The 24,639-nt window shown below is 37.6% G+C and overlaps 1 protein-coding gene across 1 annotated transcript in view; it reads left to right on the forward strand.

Moving 5' to 3' along the window:
• Positions 1-15,177: 15,177 nt before the first annotated feature.
• DOCK3 (dedicator of cytokinesis 3) overlaps positions 15,178-24,639 on the forward strand; it is a 205,599-nt gene continuing 196,137 nt past the window's right edge. Inside the window, exons 1-3 of the mRNA XM_026857605.1 lie at positions 15,178-15,270; positions 16,156-16,201; positions 19,910-19,993. Of these exons, the coding sequence (XP_026713406.1) occupies positions 15,178-15,270; positions 16,156-16,201; positions 19,910-19,993 (223 nt within the window). The remainder of the gene's footprint in view (positions 15,271-16,155; positions 16,202-19,909; positions 19,994-24,639) is intronic.

Here is a 24,639-nt window from a genome sequence, read left to right on the forward strand (position 1 = left end):
AGAGCGGGCATCGCCTGCGCCTCTGCCTGCCCGCCCGCCCCGCCGGCAGCCCGCGGTTGTACCTGCGTGTGCCTTGACTGGGGCTATTTCCGCGAGTTTTAACGCCACTAAGCAACGGGCGGCAAGAAAAAAGTAGACTTTCGGGGCCCGCGCTCGCGGCCTGATTGCACGAATAATCAGAAAACGAGTCGCTGAGCCCTTAATCTACTTAAACGTGCGATTCCTTTTCCTCTCCGTTTTAATCTGTGGTTTGTGGTGATCTTGTTTATCTGGAGTTCGGGGATGGGGAATGGCTGTGGCGCGGTGTCATTAGGGGGCGTCGGCGGTGCCCCCTCTCCCGGCGCCGGGGCCACCGGCACCGGTACCGGCGTGCCCGAGGAGCCCGGCCGGGCTGGGGCCTGGGCCCTGCGCCCGCCTCGGGCAGGGGCGGCTTCTCTCTGGACTGCGAGGGCTGTTCCTGTTAATAATCCAGGGCCAGGGTGTTCGTGGTGCATTGCGTTCGCTAAAAACGGCCCGTGTGTTTCTGTAAATGCGTAGTATTGTTATTTTTCGTTTGTGGCAAATCGGATTTTACTGTCGCCTTGAATCGTGTTTGCTCTAATTTGAGAGATCATCACTGGTGGCTTTTTAAAATTTGACTGTGCAACAATTTCTGACAAGAGCGGAAATATGCCTAATGAGATGGAAGGAAGACACAGACTTTCCTTAACTTCACCTTTGCTTATTTTGATTTTTTTATTTAAACTGTTGACTTGTGTAATAATAAAAATTGGTAACTAATCAGGGCAGACACTACCTAAGTGCTTCATTAAATTTATAGTTATCAGTTCATATCGATTTTTAAGTTCCACGGTGCAGAGTGATCAATTCCTGCAAATATTTTAAAAAATATAAACAGACTTGCTACAGAGATCTGTTGACCTGTACTGTTCAAGTGAGATTTTGACAGTTGACTCGTGAGCAATTAAAAGCCTTAACGCCACTAGTATTTCCAACGCAGTTTGAGCATGTAGTCAACAAACAACAAAATCTATCAGTACTTTTCGTTAATTTTTCATCTTGTGCAACAAATGTTTTGCTTACTCCTTTTCACGTATCTTCATAATGCATAGAAGAAGTAAGGAGTTCACTTCTGATTAAAAAAATCAAATACGGTGCTTTAGGTGAGAACCTCCAAGTGTAGGCAGTATGCACAAGTGGCATAAAATACCACAAGAAAGTTATTACTTACAGTATTGTTGATACACTTGTCAGTCACTGGGAGTATGTAAAGTTAAGAAGCTTCTTTGAATCTCAGCTGCATGTTCAGAGAATATGAAGCATCCAGACTTGCACATACCTTAGCTGTTGGTGCAAGGCCACCTCTGTTGTCCTAGTACTAAACTTGCTGATATAATTGTAATAGGTGCTTTAGAGAAAAATTACTAATTTTTCAAGTCTTGTTGATTTTCCCGTTCTGTTTACGTAGTGATTTTTCTTTGCTGCGTTGCACAGTTTGATATTCAGAGTTTTGTTTGTTTGGCCCATGTTCTCAAATAAGGAAATATGTATGCTACCTTGATTGAAAAGTAGGTGAACTAATTTTTTTTTTTTTTTATGCAGACGTATGGGAGGAAAAGATAAGTAATCTGCATTCAGGTTGTAAACAAGTCTAGAAGAGGCATCTGTAAGAGAGTAGTGAATGGAAACAAGTGTTATTTCAATGAATATTCTGTAGTTTTAAGAATATTCTTGTGATGTTGATTTTTCTTTTTTAGATGACGCGCATGTAGATAGGTCTGAGGTAATGGCTATGCCTTAAGAATTTTGGTGATCTCTAGGCAAGTTTTTTTATTCTTGGGTAGCTTTAATTACTCTTCCTGTAATTGAAATCGGTTGATAATCCTCCGGAGAGGGACAGTAGGTGAAAAATGCTGCTTATGTCTAGAGTTTAGTTATAATGAGAGGGGAGAGAAGTACTGTTTTTTCGGAAGTAGATCTGTCATTGCTGCTCATTTTTGTATGTTTTGGAGAAACTAGACTATAGAAGGGTAGATGTAAGGTTCCACTGTTAGGAAGTGCACTAGCAAAAAAAAAAAAAAAGGGAAAAATACCTTTTTTTTTTTTTTTTTTTTCATGATGTAAGTTATCCTGGTTTCACAAATTAAATAATAAATGGAAAAATAATTTTCTTGGCATGAGTTGCTGGTATGAGGTTATACCTTGAGCATTAGTAGTTTGTGTTTATTTTGACTACTGCCTATCCAAAAAAACCCCTGTGTGTTTTCTCCGTGCTCTTGTTAAACCATGAAAAGTTTTTGACGTGCCTTTGGATTAAGGCAGTGGACTTTATGTCCTTATCAATGTAAGTTGGGTGGGAAAAAAATCGGTTATTTCTGCAACTGGTATACCACAAAGAGCTTTCTGGTGAAATAGAAGGGTATGTCTGGGCATCCAGGCCCTGTTTATGTGTATCAAGGAAAATATCATATAAAGTAGTTAATTCTGACACTGTTCTCTTTGCTGAAAGTAAATTGTGATCTGTGTTGTCTTCTTAGCTAGGCAGTTGACTCAGAGATGATAATTTATAGAAACTGTTCCTTCAGAAAGACACCACGTTCCCTCTCTCAACATGTGGGTATAGAAGAGCTTTGTATTCTGCATTGGCTTTCGAAGAGTTTAAGACAAAGACGCTTCCTAGTTGCTTGCTGGAAACCCTTTACAGATGCCCCTTTACACCTACAGAGGCTCTTGACTGCAAGAGAACAAGTTAAACTTACTGATGTGAATGTCCATGACTTTTTGGTGGTTCTGAATTTTTCTTTGTCTAGCTCCAGTGAAGTTTTCACTGCTTACAGTTGTAGAATGCTATTGTCTTGCTCAGTTCCTCATACAAGACATTGTATACTTCTGCAACAAAGATATTAAAAGGTTGCTCGGGATATTTCTAAATAAATAATTAAACACTCCCCTAACAACACTGAAGATCTTCCTTGATTGTATTTCTCAGCTACTATAGCAACTACCCGGTAGCTGTTGTGAATAATTCCCTTCTGTTCTATTTGGAAATACTTAATGTTCAGTGGCTCTGATCATAACTACACTTTTAAAACTTTAGACTTGCTGTTGAAAGGCAAGGAGTTCTTCCACAGATGCTTAAGATGACCAGTTACGAAAACAATTAGGGAGATTTCCAAACCGATTATTGAAGGTAACTAGCTCTCTGGCCCTCTAGTGTTTTAATATTTTTAAAACAGTCTCTATCTCTAAGAAAATATTTATTAAAGTGATCTGATTAGTTACATTAGTCTTCTAAAGCAAGTATTAAATTATAATGAATTAAAAGAAAAAGCAAAGCAGAGAAAACTCTAGTAAATAATTAAAATTTGGCAAATCTGTGAATTGGTTATGCTTTTCATTAGGCTGTCAGGTTATGCAGCTTTATTTTTGTGCAAGGAGCATGTTTAGGTGGTTCTCCAGAAAGCTGTGGTTTCTTTGTGGGGTGTCTTTTCTGTTGTTTTAATGCACTTTGTATGGCTGACCATATTAAATATGTATGTATTAAATCATGGAGAAGGAAAACCTGCCTGCATAAACAGCACCTGTTCTTAGTTTATTCAGAGAATTAGTGTTAAAATCTGTTGTTTCATTTAAAATGAATTTTTAATCTTTATTTTCAGCATTTAATTGGCAACAATGAAAAATAAATCTCTAATCACAAAGACATATAACTAATATTTCCTTTGCCCCTACTAAGAAGGGACGGAACGTCATAATGTCCTAGTTACAGTTCTGTACTGCAGCTTCTGCTTTTTGATCAGTATCTTGATTCCCTCCCCCCCATCACTAAACCTTGGCTTGCACCTTTCCTGGTTCGTATTTGGAAAAACAGGACTGCAAAACTTATAAGAAGTCTGCCTTCCCTCACCAAGTCTCTTGGCATATTGCTCTGTTCTTACCTGCTTACATAGAAGGCAGCTGCTAAATGAGGGAGTGCTTTGAGTTGATTGATCTTACAGTTTGTATCACCGAAGCAGTTTGTTACAGATTTAAATAATGAAAAGTTTCAGAGACATAGAAAAAAGTCTGTTCCCCAAATTAGGAAAAAAGTCAATCTTTGGTAATCCGGGAAGCAATATCAATCATTGCAAGTGGGTTCTGTGTTATGGGATGTATACTATATTTCATCTTCTCTCTTGTACCCTATTGCCAGAAACTGTAATTGTCTGGCAGCAGGAGGGGTGACTAAGGATATTCTTCAATGATGTGTCTTGGAACCAAAGCTATATAGAGGGATCTACTTCTAAACCTTCTGTACAGTGCTGTTTTGGGAGGTGGTGGTTATACCTGGGGACTTGCTCATTAGTCAGGAAAACTAGATGATCTGTGGATTGGAGTAATTTTTACTTCAGTATTTTGCCCTTAAGGGCTTTTTTTTCCCTTAGGATTTAGGAATGAGCAAAGGAATATGTCAGTCAGCAGTCATAAAGGAAATGTATATGTGTTATTTGACTGAGTGAGAAATGAATCACACCTTGAAATGTCTCTGGAAAAGAGCAACTCCCAAGACGCACCTGATTGGAGACTTTCAGTATAGATAGGAAAGTTTAGTGAGGTGTCATTTAATGTAGAGGGCAAGTTTAGTTTCAGTCTAGTGTAGATCTGTATGGCTGCTGTTGCTGAGATAACTTGGAGATTAAATATACTGTTTTGTGGGAAGAGACTAATATATTTTGGCTCATTTATCTAGCCAAAAGGCATTGTGGTTACTCTTGTGAATACCTGGTCTGCACTGCTGGATGAGAATTAATCTGTAAGATATTACTAGTTTGAGATCAATACCAGTTGCTCACAAATACATTTACAGGAGAAATTAGCCAAAACTTTCTAAATACAGGAGGAATGAAGCTGAGAAACAGTTTTTCAAATTGTTCTCAAAGGCAAGGAATCAGATGTGTATGTTTAGCAGTTTATCGCATGGTTCGTATGGGAATGTAGGTGTGATCTTAGAGTAAGAAGTGATAGTATTGCAATATGGGTTTTAACTTTTGATGCTTTTGATGGTTTTGAGAGAAATTTTCTGCATTTATTCACAGTTATGCCATATTACATATTCAGTTAAGGCTTTCAGGGCTTCAGCTGCCTGCGAATAGGGTGGAGGCAAAAGTGGTTTCTCTCTGACCTTAGATAGTGCAGAAAGGAAATCAGTCAAAACACAAAATCCAAAATCTTTAAGGGTTCAAGCTTTCTGTCCTCACCTAACAATACCTCTCATCCAGTAATTAGTGACATTTTATGACAAGATTTGGCAGTCTCAGGCATACAGATCCTACATATTTAATGAAAATTGGTGGCTGGGTGGGGAAGAAAGAACTTACTCAAGTTTCTGTGGATAGTAGTGCAAATAAGCAGCTACTGAAAAGAATTGCTGAAGACTTGCTGAAAAGAATGGATAATAAGGTTCTATCAGGACTCCTAATACAGCTTTTTTGTTTGCTTGCTGGAGAATGTGAAGGGGAAGCTGCTGATGTGATCATGGGAGTGAACTTGAGGGGGCTTTGTAGACAGGAGTGCTCAGGAACAGGACTGGGGATAGTGAAAAGTTAAAAGTCCGGTGGTACTGTATCCAGTTTGTCATTGGACTGTTGGTGAAATGGAAGGAATGGGAATATCAGTTGGTAGAAAACTAGGCTTTTCATATTTATTGAAGGAACAAGTTATTTTGCTTTCTTTTCATGCAGCAGATATCAATTACAATTAAAAATGGTATATGACAACATGCCTTGAATGTACCTCGTTCTTGGAAAATGTAGGTGATTCTTTGATGTTCCTTCCCTATTTGTATGCTTTAGGTCTAAATTCATCGTCAAGCCTGTAGGACAGGAAGAGAGATTCTTTAGAGTGAAATTATTGAGGAGAATTTAAAGTAATTTCTCTTTTTAACAATTTAAGGCATAGGAAGTTGGTGTGTGAGTATGGGGTGATGGTGCAGTCTGTGGTTTGCAGTTCTATGTAGGAGGGAGCGTGGAAAGTTCATATTTTTATTAATCCATATGAAAGTAGCTTTCTTAACTTAGTTTACAGTCAATGGCATAGCTCAGCTGGACTTGAGTCTCAGTATCTTGCAAAGCCTTTCTTTTCAGCAATTCTGTACTTAAAAAGTCAGACTCCAATATAAACATCAGGGAAACATGGAAGAACTGTTACCAGAACTTGTGATCTAGAAAATTCTCTACCGTGTACTTGGTGGCATTTAAAAGCCCAAAAAAAGGGGATAATTGGGAATGATGAAGAGTTCTTTGTCTTCATATGCACAGTGACATGTGGATACACAAGCTTTCCTCATGAGTGTGTAAAATAATTATTTGGAACATAGCTCTTATATGGAAGAGCTGTAAATGCCTGATCACCTCCAACAACTAGTGTTACTTACTGGTGTCTGTACACATTTCATAGATTTGTTCTTCTGAGTAATGGGAGCTCTTTTTGGATGTGGATGTGAAAACACTGACCAAAAACTGGAGTCTTTGGAAGACTGTTCAGTTGATAAGAGGCTGATGCAACTTTTTCTCCTGCTTCAGAGAAATTTTTGTTAATTTGTATAGTGAATTAAGTTCATTGTGTTCTTCTCTCAGTTGTGATATTCACTGAGGAAGAGGCTAAAGGAAGCACACAGTAGGATCTTGGTTCAAAACCAGTTGCAATTGACAGCAGTCTTTCTACTGATTGTTTTTAAGTTATGAATCAGCCTTAACACCACTATATTTTGCTCTTTTCTTTGTCCTGTTTCAAAACCTGTATGTTCACTGAAGCTCAAGGCAAAGAGTCAAAATGTCTTAATCAAGTGACTGATGTTAAAATCAAACCTCCATTCAGATTTTTGCGTGTCAAAATGAACTTTATGATCTCTTCTGAATCCTGAAAGCATCTCTTAAGTTTTTTTAGCTGTAATTCCTTCCTCTTAAACATATTTTTGTGTGTTTAAACGAGTCTTTAGTCAAAACTTGCTGAAGGTATTAGAAGGACTGGTAACTGGGTTTGAGGAGACTTAAGTGCTTTCCAGTATAGTTGTGAGGTGATTACTTATTACAAGGATAAGACTTCCCTCTTGTCCCATTTCAGCATTTGACTACATTTTCTTTTCTTGAGTCTTTCTGGATATTAAATCTTAAGGAAAGCTTATGACAAGTGGTGCCAGCTAACTCTTGGTGATTAAAAGTAGGTCATTCTGCTTCCAGAGGTAAGCTGATACCAGTTACTCTCTGAAACAAAAATAAAGGTTTGTCTAGATATTATGGTGTAAGAAAGCTTATGCGCTAAATGCTTTTAGTGTTGGCAGTAGGTAGTTGATGGAGTGGTGAATTACTTTATTTTCTTTATTTTGAATATGTCTGTGAGCTACCTGGCACGGGAGAGTGTAGTTCAGCGTGATTTGACAGGTGGCTTGTCTTGTTTCTGTGTATTTGAACAGCAGAGGCCTCTATCTTCCTTCTAAATGTGTTTATGAATGAGATATTTGTGCCAGCTGTTAATTTAGTTATACCTGCCCTTTTGGTTTTCTGATCTTGATAAATGAAACCTCACATACATGTCAGAGAAACCCAGAAGAACTGTTAAACAGAAACCAGTTGAAAGCAATATATAACTTTTTACAGGCCTGTTTGGGTATTGGGTTGCATAAAGTGCTGTGTCTTGCTGGGGTTTGTGGTCCACCTGAACAAGTTGCAAAGGTAGCAGAAAGCCTCTCACAGGAGAATATCATAGACAGCGTTAAATAGTCCCTGTAGGGAGTGATATGCATGTTTCCAGTAACTGGGTCTGGATCTGGGAGGGTAGGAGGGGATGTTTCTATTTCACCTATCTCTTCCTTTGTAGAGAAGAATGCCTATGGAAATGTCTGCGTAAAGCTGCCCACTTCACCTAGGCACATGTTCTCATTTATGTAATTTTAGGTATATATGGCTATATTATATACATTGACAGAGAGTGTAGGCAGAAGTGAGAAAGTGTCAGCCAGTGTGGGATAAATAATCCAAAAATATATGAGTTATTGTAAAAGATGGTTATTGAAAACTGTGGTTTGAACTTTGTGTCTTTGTGTTTTTTCTCTCTCTAAATGCTTATAAACTTAGTGATTGACAGCTTGCTTTATCAATTTTTGGTAAAACAAACAGGCAACAGTCTAGTTTTGCTGTGTTTGGTGAAGCAGGATCAACATTTTTGAAATAATCTTGCCCTGCCATCTGCTATAACATACTGTACAAAATGGCGCTGCGTGCTACCTGTGCACCTGGCCTCGCATGAGGAGAGACCAGGTGAATCATCTACGTGCCTGTGTATCTGTTTAAACCTCATATTGATTGGCCGTTCCTCTGGCAATGACTTGTGAGTGTGGGAAGAGCTGGCCTGGGGCACGGACTGGCCAGTTCTGAGCTGATGTGCTTGGGCCTGCTGTCTGCTGAGCACGCAGCTAAGCATCCGCTTGGAACAGCTTGTGCTGCTGCTGTCAGTGGTACTCCCTCATCGCTCTGTCATGCGCACGGCTATTTGCAGCTATCCGTTCTGCCCGCTTGCTGCTCTGTTGCAGCCTTTCTGAGCACGTTGATCTGATTGAAATGATAAACAAAGTTGCCCTGCTGTGTTGGTTTTTGTGTTTTGTTTTGGTTTTGTTGTTGTTTTTTTTTTTTTTTCCTCTCTAAGTATTTAATTATCTCTGTGGTCCAAGGTTTTTTACCCCAAGGAAGATGGCTTATGAAGCATTGGTCTTGCAGAAAAAGTCTCTTGTCCCTGGGGAAGCAGAGGTAGAAATAGGCTTCTCTCTCTAACTTTCTTTATCACAGCAAGACTGTAAACCACAACTTCTGATCTTGGTGTTTTTTCAGTTCTGGAGTGACTACATTTCAAGTTGCTGGCACAAAGACAGTATTCTTCTTTTAATAATGAAATAAAGTGCTAATTATTTCAATCTGGGTGGAGGATGCTGTAAGAGAAAAATAAGCTTTTCCCAATGTTTCAGATTATGTTGATAGCAATAAATTATGTTTGTTGAAGTAAAGATTAGAAGAGGTAAAAATTTTTCAGGTCTCATGGAAGAAAAAGTGTCTTCAATAATGTCAGACAAATATTTCATTTTTTGGTATTTTAGTAGCAAATAGTTTACCAAAAAGGTCAAAGTTCTCATCTGTGGGTTGAAAGGTTTCTTAGCAGTCTTGTAAGCCATCTTTGGATGTCCACGAAAAGTTCTTGTGTGGTAGACAGTATGGGCTAAAATACAAAGTTTTCAACTAAGATGTAGGAACTGGTATACTGATAAATGCACTTTCTAAAATTTGCCCTATTCTACCCTTCCTGCTCTTCCTAGGAAATGTGCAGTGACCATAAATGCCAAGGCAACTAGCATGTTATGAACTTACTTAGCAGTTAGATGGAAGGACTAAAAGTCCTTGATGTAGTCAGTGTAAAACGGGATAGGATGTAAAACACTGTGGGATGATACCTATGTTTTTGCACGTGTGAATGTGAATCAGTGGTGCTCTCTTGTCACTAGCTGCCTGCCAGGCTGCGTTCCTATGTAACCAGGACATTGATGGGAGTGATAATCTTCTCCTTTGGGGAATCACTCTTGGGGCTGCATCTAGAGCACTGTATCTCTCAGTACAAGGGGTGAGGTTAGGAGATGGTTAGGAGGCACATGATGAGAGAAGAGAGTCTGTGAGATCTAGGGTGGTACAACCTTTAGAAGAGGAGGATAAGAAGGGGTCTAGTTTGTGGTTAGCTACTTTTTAGGGATTTACAGAGAAGGCAGGGCCAGACACTTCTTAGGGTTCCACAGTTTAAGAGGAGCAGTGGTGGCAAATTACGGTAAGGGATGTTGATTTCCACAATGCATATGGTGAGGCACTAGCAAAGGTTACTTGGAGAGGTAGTGTAGTCTCCATCCTCCAGGATGTTCAAAACTTGACTGGTTTCTCATTTTGCTTCCCAGTCTTCAACAGTAAAGTGTAGCCATTTCTGGCTCGCGTTTGCAGTTTGTGAAAAGCAGTGCAGAATGACTCCCAGCTCCTCTGTGCCAAGTATGGTATGGTCAGTGTTTTGCTCCTCTTTGCAAGTTAGATATTGGAAAGAGGGAAGAAGGTTTCAGAAACAGCCTTCATCTTTGCTTAAAATGGAGAGGAAGAAACTGCTGCATTTACTTCCTGCATAGAGGGAGTGATGTATGGGTGAGGGACTTCTGTGCTCAGACTGGAAGTTGAATGAACTGACAGCTGATTTACAGGAAGGGGACGGGTAACTAGGATAGATGCTTGCAAAGCTGGAAGCTCAAAACCAGTTCCTCAATATACCTAAGGTAGTGGACAACGCTGGAGGCTTTTGGTCTGTTTCTTCAATTCTACCTCGTGCCACCAGGATGCGCAAAACTATTTTAAACACCTCATGATTTTTGAGCCTAATCTCTATTTTTATCTTGGAGGTAGGGGAAGGATGCTAGCAATAATTCACTTTGCTAGTGAATGATCACCTTTCTTCTCGGGCATCTGTTTCTTTTTTTACATGAATATTTTCATAGTGATGGTATGACTCAGTAGAAAGAGGCGGTGTTGCTAGGCAGCAGTTCGAGCACTTTGCAGATGCCATGTGATGGCAGTAAGCTGCCTTGTAATAATCCATTGGTGGCAGTGTTCCTGGCTGAGGTTCTGTATTGCACAAAGAAAGAAGCATCTCTGACAGGAGCAGATGCTGCCTAGCAACTGCCACTGCTCCCCAACCAGCCTGAAATACCTTCACTTAATTGTAGTGTAATATACAGAACCTTAAGTATAACAGAGTGCTTTTCTTTCTGAAATGTATTTTTCTTCCTTGAGGTTTTACACAAAACTTCATAAAGACCATTAATAAGGTCAAAAAATTCTTTAGGCCTCTTTAAATCACGTCTTTTGTTTAATCCCTGCTCTTCAATTGTAATGTTTGGATGGCTTTTAATCAGCTTTTCATAATCTTCCCCCCCCCCCCCCCCCCCGTGTGTGTGTGTATGTATTACATTAGTGCCTGGCAATTCCAATCGGATTATAGACCTGTTCTGTGTTGTGTGTACCAGTATATTCTACAAGAAATGCCTCTTGCTGTGAGAATCTTGTGTTTTATTTGGGTAGGGTGTTTTTTAGGGTGTATTTGGCTATGTCCTCTCCTTCATACCTAAAATTCTTCATACTGTCTATCTGCTTAAACAGCAGAATGTTTTGGAAGTACTAGACCTGTTTTTGTTCCGATTTCTTTTGTAAACATGGTTGCTGAGTGTGTCCTGAACTCACAAATAAATTTGCATGTCTAAAAGTAATTTCTGGCAAATAAATGAAACCCTCACCCACAGTCCCTTAAATACTTTGAAGGTATTCTGTTAAGGTGAAAACATTCTTCTAGGTATTTGTAGAATAAAATGAAAATGTTTTCATTTTAATTTCCTTGTGTTTCTGCTCTCTTGTCAAGTATCATCAGAGTCTAATAGTGCAATCTATGAAGCTGCCAGGTTTAATAAAGCAGTACCACAAAAATTTAATCATATTGGCCTTTAATTTTGTAAGAAGATGTGGAGGTTTTTTACTTCATAAACTATTTTTTTATCTTTTAAGTTATTAAACCCAGGTTTTTCAGTTTGCAAGAACTATTCCTTTTTGCTGGAAAAGGGTTTGTAGTTCCGAGAGAGGCTCAGACTGGAAGGTACATGGTGTTTTGGAAAGTATTAATTTTTTGCTGCCTGTAGGCGTGATTGTGCAACAGAGTTGCCTCACAAAAAGGTAAAGCTAAATCTTGACTCTTAGCTGTCTTTTCCGCGTGGTAACTTGTATCAGCGTTGGGTTTTTCTTTCACAGTCATATTGCTGTGGCTTAGAGACTTTTCCCTGTCTGCCATATGTGAATACAAAGAATTAACAGCTGTCACACTTCTTGGAGAAGACATTATTAAGAAAAGGTAGTTTGGAAGATTCTAAAACTGTAAATACTGTGGAGCGGAAGAATAGAAATTGATTGTTCACTCTTTTTATTTTAATACAATTCCCAGAGGTCATTCATTGGTGATGCAGCATCTGAACAACTGAAAAATGCTTTCTGTACGCATAAGTGAAGTGTGGAGTTCTGGGGTGATGGGGATGTTGAAAGTTGATGTGGTTCAAAAACATGCGGGTGGCTCTGTAGAAGAGAAAGCATAGAAAGTTATATTAAATACATATGTAAAATTTATGCTAATGACTTCAGGAAGTCCCAATCCACAGATGGCTCAAGTTGGGGAAAGCCACATCCTTGCCCTGTGTATTCTATTACTCTTCCTTCACCTCCTTGTTTTAGCCTCTGTTAGGGAAAAGGTACTGGCTTTAGAGCCATCTTTGGCCTTCACTACAGTGACTCTGGAGCCTTTATTATTGTCTGGGTATTACAAGGAAGAAAATAGAGTTCATCTTAGCTATTAAAACTAGCTTATACTGTTTGATACTAGACACTTATAATAGATGGATTAATATGAAAAAGCATTTTAAGGAAAGATACATCCTTGTCATAACACTAATTTATCAGTCTGAGATAATTACATTATTTTCTTAGAGAGTAATCAATATCAGTCAATCTGAGGCTCAGGGATTGGCTTATATTCCATGCTAACTAGTAAAAGTGATAACTAGTAGTAGTTGAATATGAAATTTAAGAGTTTGTTTTATGTGTTTACCTAAAGTAAACATGAACACCAAATTCTTAGCTGGTGTGATAGCAGCATGAGTGTAAATATGGTTATGTGTTATAAAGCATAAATGGCACCATCAGAAAACTTTAGAACTTTGACATTTGTAGCACAGAACACAATTCAGTGTCTTCTCAGTGTGGTTATAAATTGGTACGGAGTGGAGCTAAGTGATTTGGGTATAGAGCAATACAACTGCAGCTATTTTTCTCCTCTGCATTTTGTTGCCATTCCTTCTGAAATTAATTTGGTCAAAGATATACTTAGGACATAATCAGGGCAGAACCTGAATGACTGCAAGTTGAGTGTAGTACAAACAATTTATGAAAATTAAATGGCACAGTTTAATCTGAAACACTTGTTCTGCTGATGTAATCTAAAAATACTGCAAGTTACCAGAATTTTAGTAAGGCATATAATAATAATAGTGAGTTGAGAATGGGAAAAAAACTGTCACAGAGGCCAAGATGATTGGCTTTTGAAGCCATGAGTAAACAGAGATATGTTGAAAGTTCACAAGATTATGATTGTTATAGTGGAAGGAGTTTTAAGAATTTTTTGTTTCTTTTGTCCCATTATACAACTAAAAAAGACTGGGTGAAACTGAAAGGAAAAAAAGGCATATTCACAGCTGATAATATGAAATGTTATGTGTATTTTCCCCTGAAGTTAATGCACAAAGTTCACTGAATCTTGGCCTCATCAACATCTTGGGATAAAGAAAAACAAAAACGTGGTATATAGCATATTGGATCTGTAGTAGCAGCAATGATTTCTATTGTTGTGGAAGAGAAGGCATGAGAAATAGGTAGGAATTTTAAAAAGCTCAACTTTATGATTAGAGAAACATAATTTAGATTTGGAGAAGGAAAATGGGACAGTAAACATGGAAACCTCTTGAACTGATTTTGTTTGTCAGCCCTCATTTAAATAAATACTTCCAATTTTCATTAGGACATCTTGAAGGTGGGGAGGGACAGGGCAGGAAAAGGGCTTTGTGTCTTTATGGAAATACATTACTTATTATGGGCTGAACTGATGTTTTATACAGTAAACAAAATTATGCAATGTCAAAATATTTTTGTCGGCTTTACTATAATGTGTAGAAATAGGTTGAAAAAATTAGAAATTATACAAGAAGGCACCTACCTATGCCAGTTCATGGTGCTGCAAAGTATTTTTATGTATATGCCAAGAAAAAATTCATGTTTCAGGGGAATTATCAGCTCCATGCTGCATGGTCTTTATGTGGATGTATTGTGCTGGACAGGACTCTGGCATGTTCCCGTTCTTGTTTTGGACTTTCTCACTGTTCATGTAGAAAATGTGACACACTTCTATTCTTGTGTTTATCGTGTAATTGGCATAATCCATTTGAGAAGAAAAATGATCTGTGGAAGCTTTGCGACCCAGGTGAGACTGGGTGGGGAAGCTGGGACACAGGAAATAGAATTAGAAGGAAGACATATTTTAAATTATACCACAGCACAAATGAAAACAGCTCTGTTATTTAGATGGGTGGCAGAAAGTAATAATGACACACATTAAATCTAATTTAGTATTGTACTAATTCACTGTACCTGTGAATTGTATTCTTCCTTTTTGCCATAATAGTGTTCAGATGAGGTCACAAATCAATAGATAGCAAGTGATAACAGAAGCTCAGGCTGAGATTCCATAATAACAGTGTGAGAGGGACCATAACAGGCCAGCCAAGTACCCATCTCATTCATTGGCCTGCCCTTGACAGTGACCAATAGCAGGTGTTTACAGTATAGTAGCACAGCAAGATAAGCATATGTGATACTTCCCCAAGACTTAAGTGCTTTGTGGGTCAGGGTCTGGCTGTGCCTAAGGTGGTATGCATCCATTAATTTGCCCTATTTGCTTTTGAACTGGAGTGATTATTATTTTTTTTTTTAATCACCCACAGTATCTTGTGAGGAGTTTCATAGTTTGTGCACCAGGTGGAAAAGTGCTTTATTTAATAAAGTCCTGAACTATTCTCTGCTGTTTCCTTTGGCACTGCTCTGCTTTTAGTACTGGAAGGGGTGTTTAACAATTCCTGTTAACGTTCTCTGTGTAACTTATCAATTATACTCTCTCCACCTCTTTCAGCTGTCAGTCTTACTAGTAGAAGAGTCTTATCTTTGTTCATAATTAATTGTATAAAAGCCCTTACACTTCTTGCAATCCCTTGTCACATTTCTTTCCTTATGCTGTTCTGTCCTTTTTCATGAAGGATGCATTTTTGGCAAAGGGGAAAGGGGAAAACTTGCACTTGGGGGTTTACTGTGAATTTTATACAGTACTGCAGGCAGTGGTGTCTCTCCAGTTTTTCTCAAAGATAGTATTTTGTTGTGGTGTGGTGGTGGTGAGGGGGTTGGTGTTTGACAGGGTCTGAGCATTGAGCTTATGACAAAAACTCTGAAACATTCTGTTTTCACTCAATGAGAATAACAAGGGGGAGAGATGATTGCTTTGTATGTGAGATGGGACTGTTCATCCCTCATGAAACATCAGGCAGAGGAACTAAATGGTATACATCTGCTGGTTCGACTTGTGGTACTTAGGTCCATCTGCAAGTGTTTATCACCCTGAATAGCTTGAGTGGCTTCACAACCTTTGTCACTTTTCTAAATGCTCGGCTTCTCTGGATCTTTTAGAAATACTTTAAACAGAAAATTCTCCAACAGAGATCCTTTTAGAACTTGCTAGTCAATCCATATTCACTAAGAAAACTGGCTACTTATTCTATTTCATATCTCTTTGCTAGGATATATCTGTGCAAATGCTTTCCCATTTTGCCACAGCCGAGCTTAGTTTCTTCCAGAGCTTTTGGCAGAATAGATTCTGTAAAGCCTACTGGGTTGTCCGTATAGCAAGCAGCTCCATTAGATATCAGACACAAGGAATCAGTAAGTTATGCAGAGATGCACTGACCCTTAAGATGTCATGTGTATCTGTGTACCCTTACTCTTTTGAAACAGTTTTTCTTACTGCTGTGCAACTGCTTATACTGTCTCAGGGCATGTCCATAGGCAAGGAAAACACATCTGAATCTGTCCTTTTCTGGATCTTTGGCTTTCTGAACTGTTATTCCAGTGCCATCTGTTTTTATGTTATACCCCCCAGTTCCTTCATACTGTTCATTACAGCTTGAGAGTCACTGCCTTTCTCATTAATATGTTACAGAAGTGCAGAGGCAAGGGTTTATTTTGCTGTGGCCCACTTTGATACAGTTCAAGTACCACAGTTAAGGAACCTCTGACTTGGAGATAATTCCTGAAAGTGGTACATAGTGCTTTTTCAAAGCATTCCTCTTTGGCAGAGTGTTGGGTCTAACTGTTGGCTGAAGTTCCATTTCGTGAGGGGGAATTATGACCTCTTTATAAACCTGAATGATGGCAAAGGGATTTAATATCTGAAAATAGATGTTAAATATTTCAGCAGTCTCTCCTGGAATCCAAGAGGGATCATTCAGATCTGTTAACTGGTGGGTAAAAGCTTTGCTGTATGACTGTTTTGACTGTTACTTCTGTATTCTGGTGACTGAGGGGGATGACTCTTGTAAGAAATGATGGAGAGTTGTTGATTGATGGATGGTTTGTAGATCATCATATGCTATAAAGAATTTCTGTGGGAAGGACAGAAGTCAGTTACTGGAGTCCTCTCTGTAAATTATTTTCTCCAGAATGGTTAAATTATTCTGTATTTTCCATATATATTTGTGTTCATATTTTTCAAATAATACTGTTAAGAAGAGTCATGTACCTAAAAGGGACTTCATAAATAAGATTGTGTTGCATTATGCATTTTTATCTTAACAAACAAGTAACATCCATAACCGTGGAAGTAACCTCTGGAATCATATATCAGACTATAAAACAGCCTCAAATTTGTGGGATTATGGCATAATCAGTAGTTATTTTTATCATTCTTTTTTTTTTATGTCAGAGATACTAAATTATGTTCTTGTTAAACAGTTTTAACAAGATACAGTTTGGTGTACTGCGTCAATTTGAGTTTTTTAATTTTTCCTGACTTAAGTTTAGTATGGTTGGACAGTCAACTGCTTGAGATTTGGCTTCTGTTATACTGAAAATACCCATATTGCTATTCTCATACCCTATTGATTATGAAAATTGTAAAGCAGAAGAGACAATAATTTAGTGATGGTTACAAATTTATCAATGAAGGAATTAGATTTCATACTGCTGTATTAAGAATGAGGAACATGAGGTGGATGTTATTTTTGTATGAGAACTTATTTTCCAATTGAGAATGATCATCCAGATTGTATCTAAAGTTGATGGGATCAATTAATTTCTGTTCTGTGATTTTTGTTTATTCTTTTTTTGACTGAAGTAGACCTAAGAAAAGAGCTTTGGCTATCTTATTAATAGAGTACTCTGAATTCTAAAGAGCTGATTACATATTGATGGAGTAGAGTCCTTATATCAGATTTTCTTTGTGTGACCAGTAGAATCCTTTTATAAATGGATGGTTTGCATCTATAAACTAACAGATCTATTAGAATTACTCATTGTAAGCCTAAATATATTGAAGTCATTATTCTTGGCTATATTTTAAGAATTTATTATATCAGCAGTTGAAAAAAAAGGAACTCTTTCTTCTCCTGGTACCTCTCCTTTAGCTTTCATTCCAAGCTCACTTTTTATTGTTGCATAATAGGCAAGTGTCTGGTGACCAAAGTAGTTGCATCGAATCCAGTTTCTTTCCTGATTGCATCCCATCCTTTATTCAGTAGTTCTCGTGTAGTAAATAATCGTCATAGGAAGCTAGCTGTTGTTTGCTAATTCAAAACTTCTATTGTAGGGTTAATGTGCAGTGATGTTTTTCAGACTGTTACTTGTTGCACTTAGCTGAGTAAGACCAGTCAGTTGTTAATCTCTCAACAATTCCAACTACTCTTTTGTCTACAGCCACTGATACTCATGTGTCCTGTGACTGGTGTCTCTGTGTCATTATAGTATTGGCATATTCAGAGAAGTTGAAATAGGCCTGGCAATTTGATTTAATATTATCATGCATATGTGTTGTGAGGTTTTAAAAATAAACTCATAACTAGAATTACTCTCATAAATCAATGTATCTTGTTACTGCATTACCATTTCTTGATTTTTCTGGTGTTTTCAGTAGTAGCTTTTTACACAGGATTTTTGAAATCCTATGTTTTTGAGACATACTTGAATTTTTTTAGTATTTTTGTTGGTCTGAAAGGAAAAATCATGTTATTTTAATATAGGACTGTATTTTGCAAAATAACTAAAAAATAAAAGATGGTTGTAACTACTTGTTTTGGTAAAATTGCCTATTAGGAAAAAAAAAACCCAACCCAAACATTCTCTGTATTCAAAGGATACTGCTATGTTAAATACTGGAGGGGAAAGGAGAAGCTATTAGAGGTTTGACTGTGGCCTGCCAGTTAGGTGTTTGGCAATTGTCAGTGTTCCTGCACTTTGGGAGAAGCATTGAATATTTTTTCTTTGGTTGAAATCCATGTTTATGATTTCTTCATGGGTGAAGAATGAATCCAGAATACTGACAAGCTTAGTGTTTTTCTTGGATTATGTTTTGTGCCTTACTCCAGTTTGGAGCCAGTTTTTATGTTTCTCCTGTCTCTGATGTAAATAAGAATTTAAAACCTTAGTTAACCAGTGATGACTTCTGTTGGGCTGTATGAGCTGAGAGAACAGTTTAAGTTTGTTGATGGAATCCATAGGTTTTCCATCTTTAAGAGAGACTGCGTTGAGTCTCACCATGGAAGAGCAAACATTTGATTTTGATTCAAATCCTTTCTCATATTACTCTCATCTGTGTGGGTGTTTGCCTGATGTATGTGGTTTGTTCTTTCTTGCCCTTTCTCTTGATGAAATCTGTACATACGGTTTAAACTTGTTTATTTTGGTGGAAGTTTTTTCTATGCTTTTCTTATTATTTCATGGAAATTCAAGGTTCAAGAAACTTACCTTGTGGTTAGATGGTACAGATGATAGTTTCCATGGTGTTTTTCCCCTGGACTTCAGACTTTCTGGTTAACTGCTTTAAGTTGTGCAGAGTCTTTTAGTCATAAGGGATTCAGTGGCTTTGACATAAAAAGATATTCAAGGAGGAGATGAAATGCAGCTCTATCACATGGGAACATCTCAACCATAGGTTGAGTGTTCTCTTAAATTGGAAAAAAGGACAATGCCCACTGGAGGTCACTATTTCAACTCATGGAATTCCACTTGTGCTCTGGGGTGTGTGTAGGTAACATATAGGGTGTACTGTAGCTCAACAAGTATTTACTTAGAGCAAGGTATTTGAACGATTAAATGAAATTTGTACCTGAGTGAGTTTTTAAATGCTGATGAATAGGCATTACAGGACTTGGGGGGGCAGATGTTATTTACAATTCATCCTTTGTTTTGACATGTCATGTTTCAGGTAACTACCCATGTCCATGTCTTTTATTATTTTTTGAGAAATATGGTTAAAGAATGTCATACACTACGATAATTTAAAAAAAATTTATTTTAAAAATTGATGTTTATTTAGAAATGTTTAAATTGCATTCATATTTTCTGAAACATTAAGATGGCTTCTTATTTTCTTTCCCTGGTTAATGAAAGCTAAAGATACCTAGAAAAATATTTAATGTATGTATCATGTTAGTGCTTATGAAAAGTGCAGATTCTTATGTATTCTTTTATATATCTACTTAAATCTAATAACATATGGTAATGTAGGATTTTTGCAGTGTATGAGTTACACAGATGGTACTTGAAATAGTTTCAACACAGAGGAAAGTAATTCTTGCAGTTGACTTCTTATTATAATCTTTGCAGTTAAGACTGCTTGTTCCATTGATGAATTGTGTAGTAGAGTAAGAATTGTGAGACAAGGAAATCTTTGTATGCAATATTAATCGGGGTTGGTGATTAAAGTGATTACAAGTCTTGCTTAATTAAAAAAAATCTTTTAAAACACACAGCTTTTATGTTGCTGCTGAGCTTAATTTCTGATAAGGGCCGAAATAAAGATATCTTGAGGAAAAGTTGGCTAACAGGTTTTCCGGGCAGCTATGTAATAGCTATTTTTATGTCAGGAGTGAGCTAAAGTGCTATGCTTAGAAGAAAAATTCACACAAAGATTCAACCCTCATATGTGTGTCTCTCTGTTTTTCCCCACCCTCTAGTGATATGCAGCTTCCGAGGAGCTGTACCGCAAGGCTTGGTCCTGGAACTAGGTGAAACTGTCCAGATCCTAGAGAAATGTGAAGGTAAGTGTAATGTCCAAGAAGGAATCCCATTTTCAATGTAAGAATATACAAATATCTTAATCTAGCAGATTTTAATAAGTTGTTTGGAAATCATGATGCATCAGATCAAAGCACTTGAATAAAACCTAATCTGACCCACTTTCCTTAGGAATGCCTGAGTGCTGTTGGCACTAATCCAGTCTGATAGGGGGTCAGTGTGTTTTAAGTTAACCATCTGTCCAGAAAATCTTGAACCCTGACCTGATTATTGTGTTGTAATTGGGTCTTAGAGTGAATTTTCATCATGTAAAGTATATAATCAATATCTTTTTTTCTGTATTTCCACAGTATTACTGTTATGCATTTCAATTAAATTTATCAGTGTTTATTATTTAGAAACACATGAAAAATACTAGTTATGAAATAGATTAGTAAATCATTTGGGAACAGTACTGGGAAAAAAGAATATGAGTTTAGGGGGGGATTTCTTTGCGTTTATCTTCATGTGGTTTTTTGTACCTAAAGGAAATTGCCATTGTAAATGTTATAACTGTAGTTCTTTCTTACATGGTTGGAGATGTCTGTGTGTGAATAAACTGAATGTCTCAATCCTCTGCTTTTTTCATGTGAATAGTGTGGCTGAAGTTGTCGTATTTAAAAGAATGATTTTTATCCTAATGTCCAGGGTGAGCAAGTGGTGTAAAACATGTCTATTGAAAAGTAGGTTGACAAGATATAGTATGAGTACATCTTTCATTCACTATAGTGGAACTATAGTGAAATATATATTCCACTATAGTGAAATATATATATTCCACTAAGGTGGAATAATGTAAACGTGTTAAATTCAAAACCAGATCCACAAATTTGAGTTTCAAATTAATATTCCACAAAGAGTTGTACGTTTGGGTTTGTGTTTGGAGATGAAAAATCACTGTAAACTGAATAGTGTTAATGTTGCTACACAAACCTGCTGCATGCTTGTCAGAAGACTGTTTTTCTTCTTGTGCCTAGAACTGTCTTTTTCTCTTTATGCTTTTTCTTGTACTCGGGTGTTTTGTTTGTTTACCTACTGACTTAACTCTTCATGCTAATTTTTCTAGGAAAGTAGTAGCTGCTTCACCTACACTTGTAAAAAATTTTCTGTTGAATGAGAGTTTTGTAGTGCCATAGTGATGTTTAATGCATGAAGAAGCACGCTGTAAACAATACCTGTAGTATTATAGCTGCAAATTATAATGATTTTTAAAAAAACATGTGGTGTAATGGGCTAAGGCTTACTTGAGCACTGAGTGATTGTAGTCGTTCTACCAGGTCTTGTGAATTAGTACATTGTGCAAGCTCAGGAAAAATTTATTACTTTGCATAGCATAGTATAACTCTAAGGTAAAACAGTGTTTATTGCTGAAAGCAGTCATAATATTTTCAGACCATTTCTGGTAATCAAGGAAGCTTTCAAAACTCTGGGAAATAAAAGCACAATCTCAAAGGAGCAGCTTGCTTACAGAAAAGCAAAAGGATAATCCAATGTCTCTTTACAGTATTATAATAATTAAGCTCTGTATATTTCCTTTGCCAGTAGTTTAGTGGATGATTTCTCAAAGGCAATTCATGCCAGTCTTCAAATCACTGAGAAAGGAGGCCCTCAAAGTGTTTTCCTGGTTGGAAGGAGGTGTTTGTACAGAGTTCTTTTGGTTTTGTTTAAGCCCTTTATTGTGTCATTTTGGTTGATGTGACATCCATCTTTACTGTGGACGTCACATTTATGAAAAGGGAGATAGATAGATATAGATATATATAGATATAGATATATATATTTATAAAATTTTTATAACAACACCTGGAACTCCACAATATGAAGCTCATCTGAATATTTAGATGGTCTGTGCTGTACTCTTGCATGTGTGAATTATGCAAAAAAAGCACACTAAATGTGCAAAGTAGGTTCTTAAAAGAAAAAAAATAGTCGTAGTTTAAGCATTCTTGTTTAAGTGGTTGTTTAACAAGGTCCTTGGTTTGCCTTGAAAATTTAGAATTAAACATACCTCATCTTCTACTCCTGCGTTATTTGGTGGGGACTTTTTTGTCCAGACAAACTGGGTAAATTAATGTTAATCCGTGCAAATAAGGGTCACTGCTGTGGGAGTTGACTGAAGATCCATTGCTGTTTCAGCTTCTCAGAATAGTTTGTGCACAATCCTCTACATTAGGGATTTTGCTGTCTGGGTTGAAAGGATTCACATACACGCAAACCTTTTAGTTACGTGAAGAATGATTTCAGAGAGTCACTGAGGAATTCAAGACTGACAAAGATTCAAATACTATCTATACTTCTGAATGTGCTTATTTTTAATCATAATGACTTATTGAATAACTGTATTATTATTATAGAAGAGCAAGTGCTCTTTTGTAGTGACTGATGTAAAAAACAGTTGCTGCATTTAGAGCAATTGAATGAAAGAGTAGGGGATTTTCTATAGCCAGTTCTTGCATACCTCCACAGCTAGGTTTTATATAAATTTTCAGAGTAAAGGAACAAATATATATATATATATATGCATATACACACATCTATCTATCTATCTATCTATCTATCTATCTATCTATCTATGCCTATTTGTCACTTTAAGGATAATAAATATGAATACCAATTGATAACACTTTAAAAAAAAATCTTTTTATTGTGGTCATCTATGCTTTTTTTTTTTTTTAAATGCAATGAAATACAGTCATCTTTGTTATTACGGATCTTGTTCATGTGCTTGAAATTGAAACTTTTGAATTTGTGTGCCTGCCACTCAGTATGCTTTCATATCAGGCCACAAACTGTTTGCATTACTCTTTTCTAACCCTGTCTAAATCTGACAAATGCCTCCCACTGCCCCCCTCCCCCAGTAATTCCATATGACAGGGTTTAAGCCTGTTGATGGACTTAGTGTTTGCCTTTCCTCTGAAGCTACCGAAAGTTCCATCCGTGTTTTCATCAAACGTTATGCTGTCTCTAAAGCACATGATGTTACTAGGGTGATTTTATAGTTACTGTTTGCATGAAGGACTCTGAGATCCTCGACTGGTCTCGCTCAAAGGTAGCAAATATTCTTCAAGATATCAGTTGTACGTACGCTTGTTTTCACAGCTTTCCCTTCTCTCTGTTCCTCTCTCTGAGCCCTTCCACTTCTGATCTTGCCACTGAGAGAATTGACACAGTAAGTGGTGTTCTCTGCTTTACATGCTGTGCATTGAGGAGGTGAAATGGTATGGCAATAGTATGCTGCCTATAAATGCTGAAAGAGAGTTTCTTTTGTCAAGTGACAAAGCATGAGCATACTCATTGTTTGAAATACACGTGGACTGCATGTTCTAAAGAACACCCCTTTTTTCAAGTCATATGGCTATTGCCCTGCCTCTGGCAGTAGCTGTGAGTAACTAGTGGCATTCAGAGTAAATTCAGAATGTCTCTTGTCCATTTATTTTTAGTGCTAGGGAGCAGTTTTCTTTAGATTAAAAATGCTACAACTTCAGTGACTTCAATTATTACCTTGAGACTCTTCTATATTCACTGAAGAAAAAGGAACACTAGGTCATGCCTGAAACACCAGTTAAAATAATATTATTTTACTCATACAAATTCTGGTATTCACACATGTATTTATTTACATGTATTTATAGTTTTAATGTGTGTGTGTGTTAATAATAGTGTTCTTAAGCCATGCATGTAATTTTGTTAAAGTTTCCCTCGGTTAGTTATTCCAGCAGTGACAGCAGGGTTGAATGAAGGCTTTCCAGTATTTGGGACACTTAAGTAACAGATACAGCCTGCAATTAACATTTTTTGTTAAATTCTTGAAAAATTCAGTGTGCTTAAGAAGTGGTATCTTTGCCATGTTTCCAAGTTGTACCATAGAGATGAGTGAGGAATCACATTTCAGACTCACTGCTGTGGGAGCAGTGCAGGTTTCCTTCCACCTGGAGTTAGGAGCTGTCGTGTCTGGTTGGGCCAAACTGACTCGCTCCCAGTAGTTTGGGTTTAACCTTAGAAAGATGCATCCAGTGAGATATGGCTTTTCTTCTTTGCCTTTTTTTCTTTTTTCATCCCTTTTTCTCTTTGCCTTTTGTGGAGTGTGCCAGTGGAACTGAAGACTCTTGGACCCACACAGCTGCTGCGGAAGGTCTTGCCTGGCAATTCAAACTAGTCTTTTGGAGCACAGGAATAGCTTCTTGTTGGCCCTCTCTTTGGCTAACACCAAGATAAAACACATTCTCTCTCTTCTGCTTTTGTTGTGGCATCTCTGACTGCATTATTAGCATATTCCTGTGGCTCTGCTGGCATGAGGCTGCTCCCTGACGTGGCGTTGGCAGGCAGGGTTGGGTATTCATCTGCTGCTCGTCCTGTCCTGGCACTGCTCAGAGCAGCAAGCTCAGAACAGAGTGGTCTTGGCATTGTGTGGTTTCAGCATCGAGAAGCTTTTGCTAAGCACTGTTACCATCCTTCTGGGTCACTTTGAGTGCTTTCAGCTCTACACAGCAGTTTATATACAGATTAAAAGGTAAAGGCAATTGTTTATTGGCTAGTATATGCAAAAGATAGCTTTCCTTCAGATTTGAGGGTTACTCACATTACTGCAAAGTATACTTATTTTGGTAGGAAAAAGCTCAGTCTGCAGCTG

Source organism: Athene cunicularia (genome assembly GCF_003259725.1).
Source record: "Athene cunicularia isolate RWA chromosome 12 unlocalized genomic scaffold, athCun1 chr12_part1, whole genome shotgun sequence".
NCBI lineage: Eukaryota > Metazoa > Chordata > Aves > Strigiformes > Strigidae > Athene > Athene cunicularia.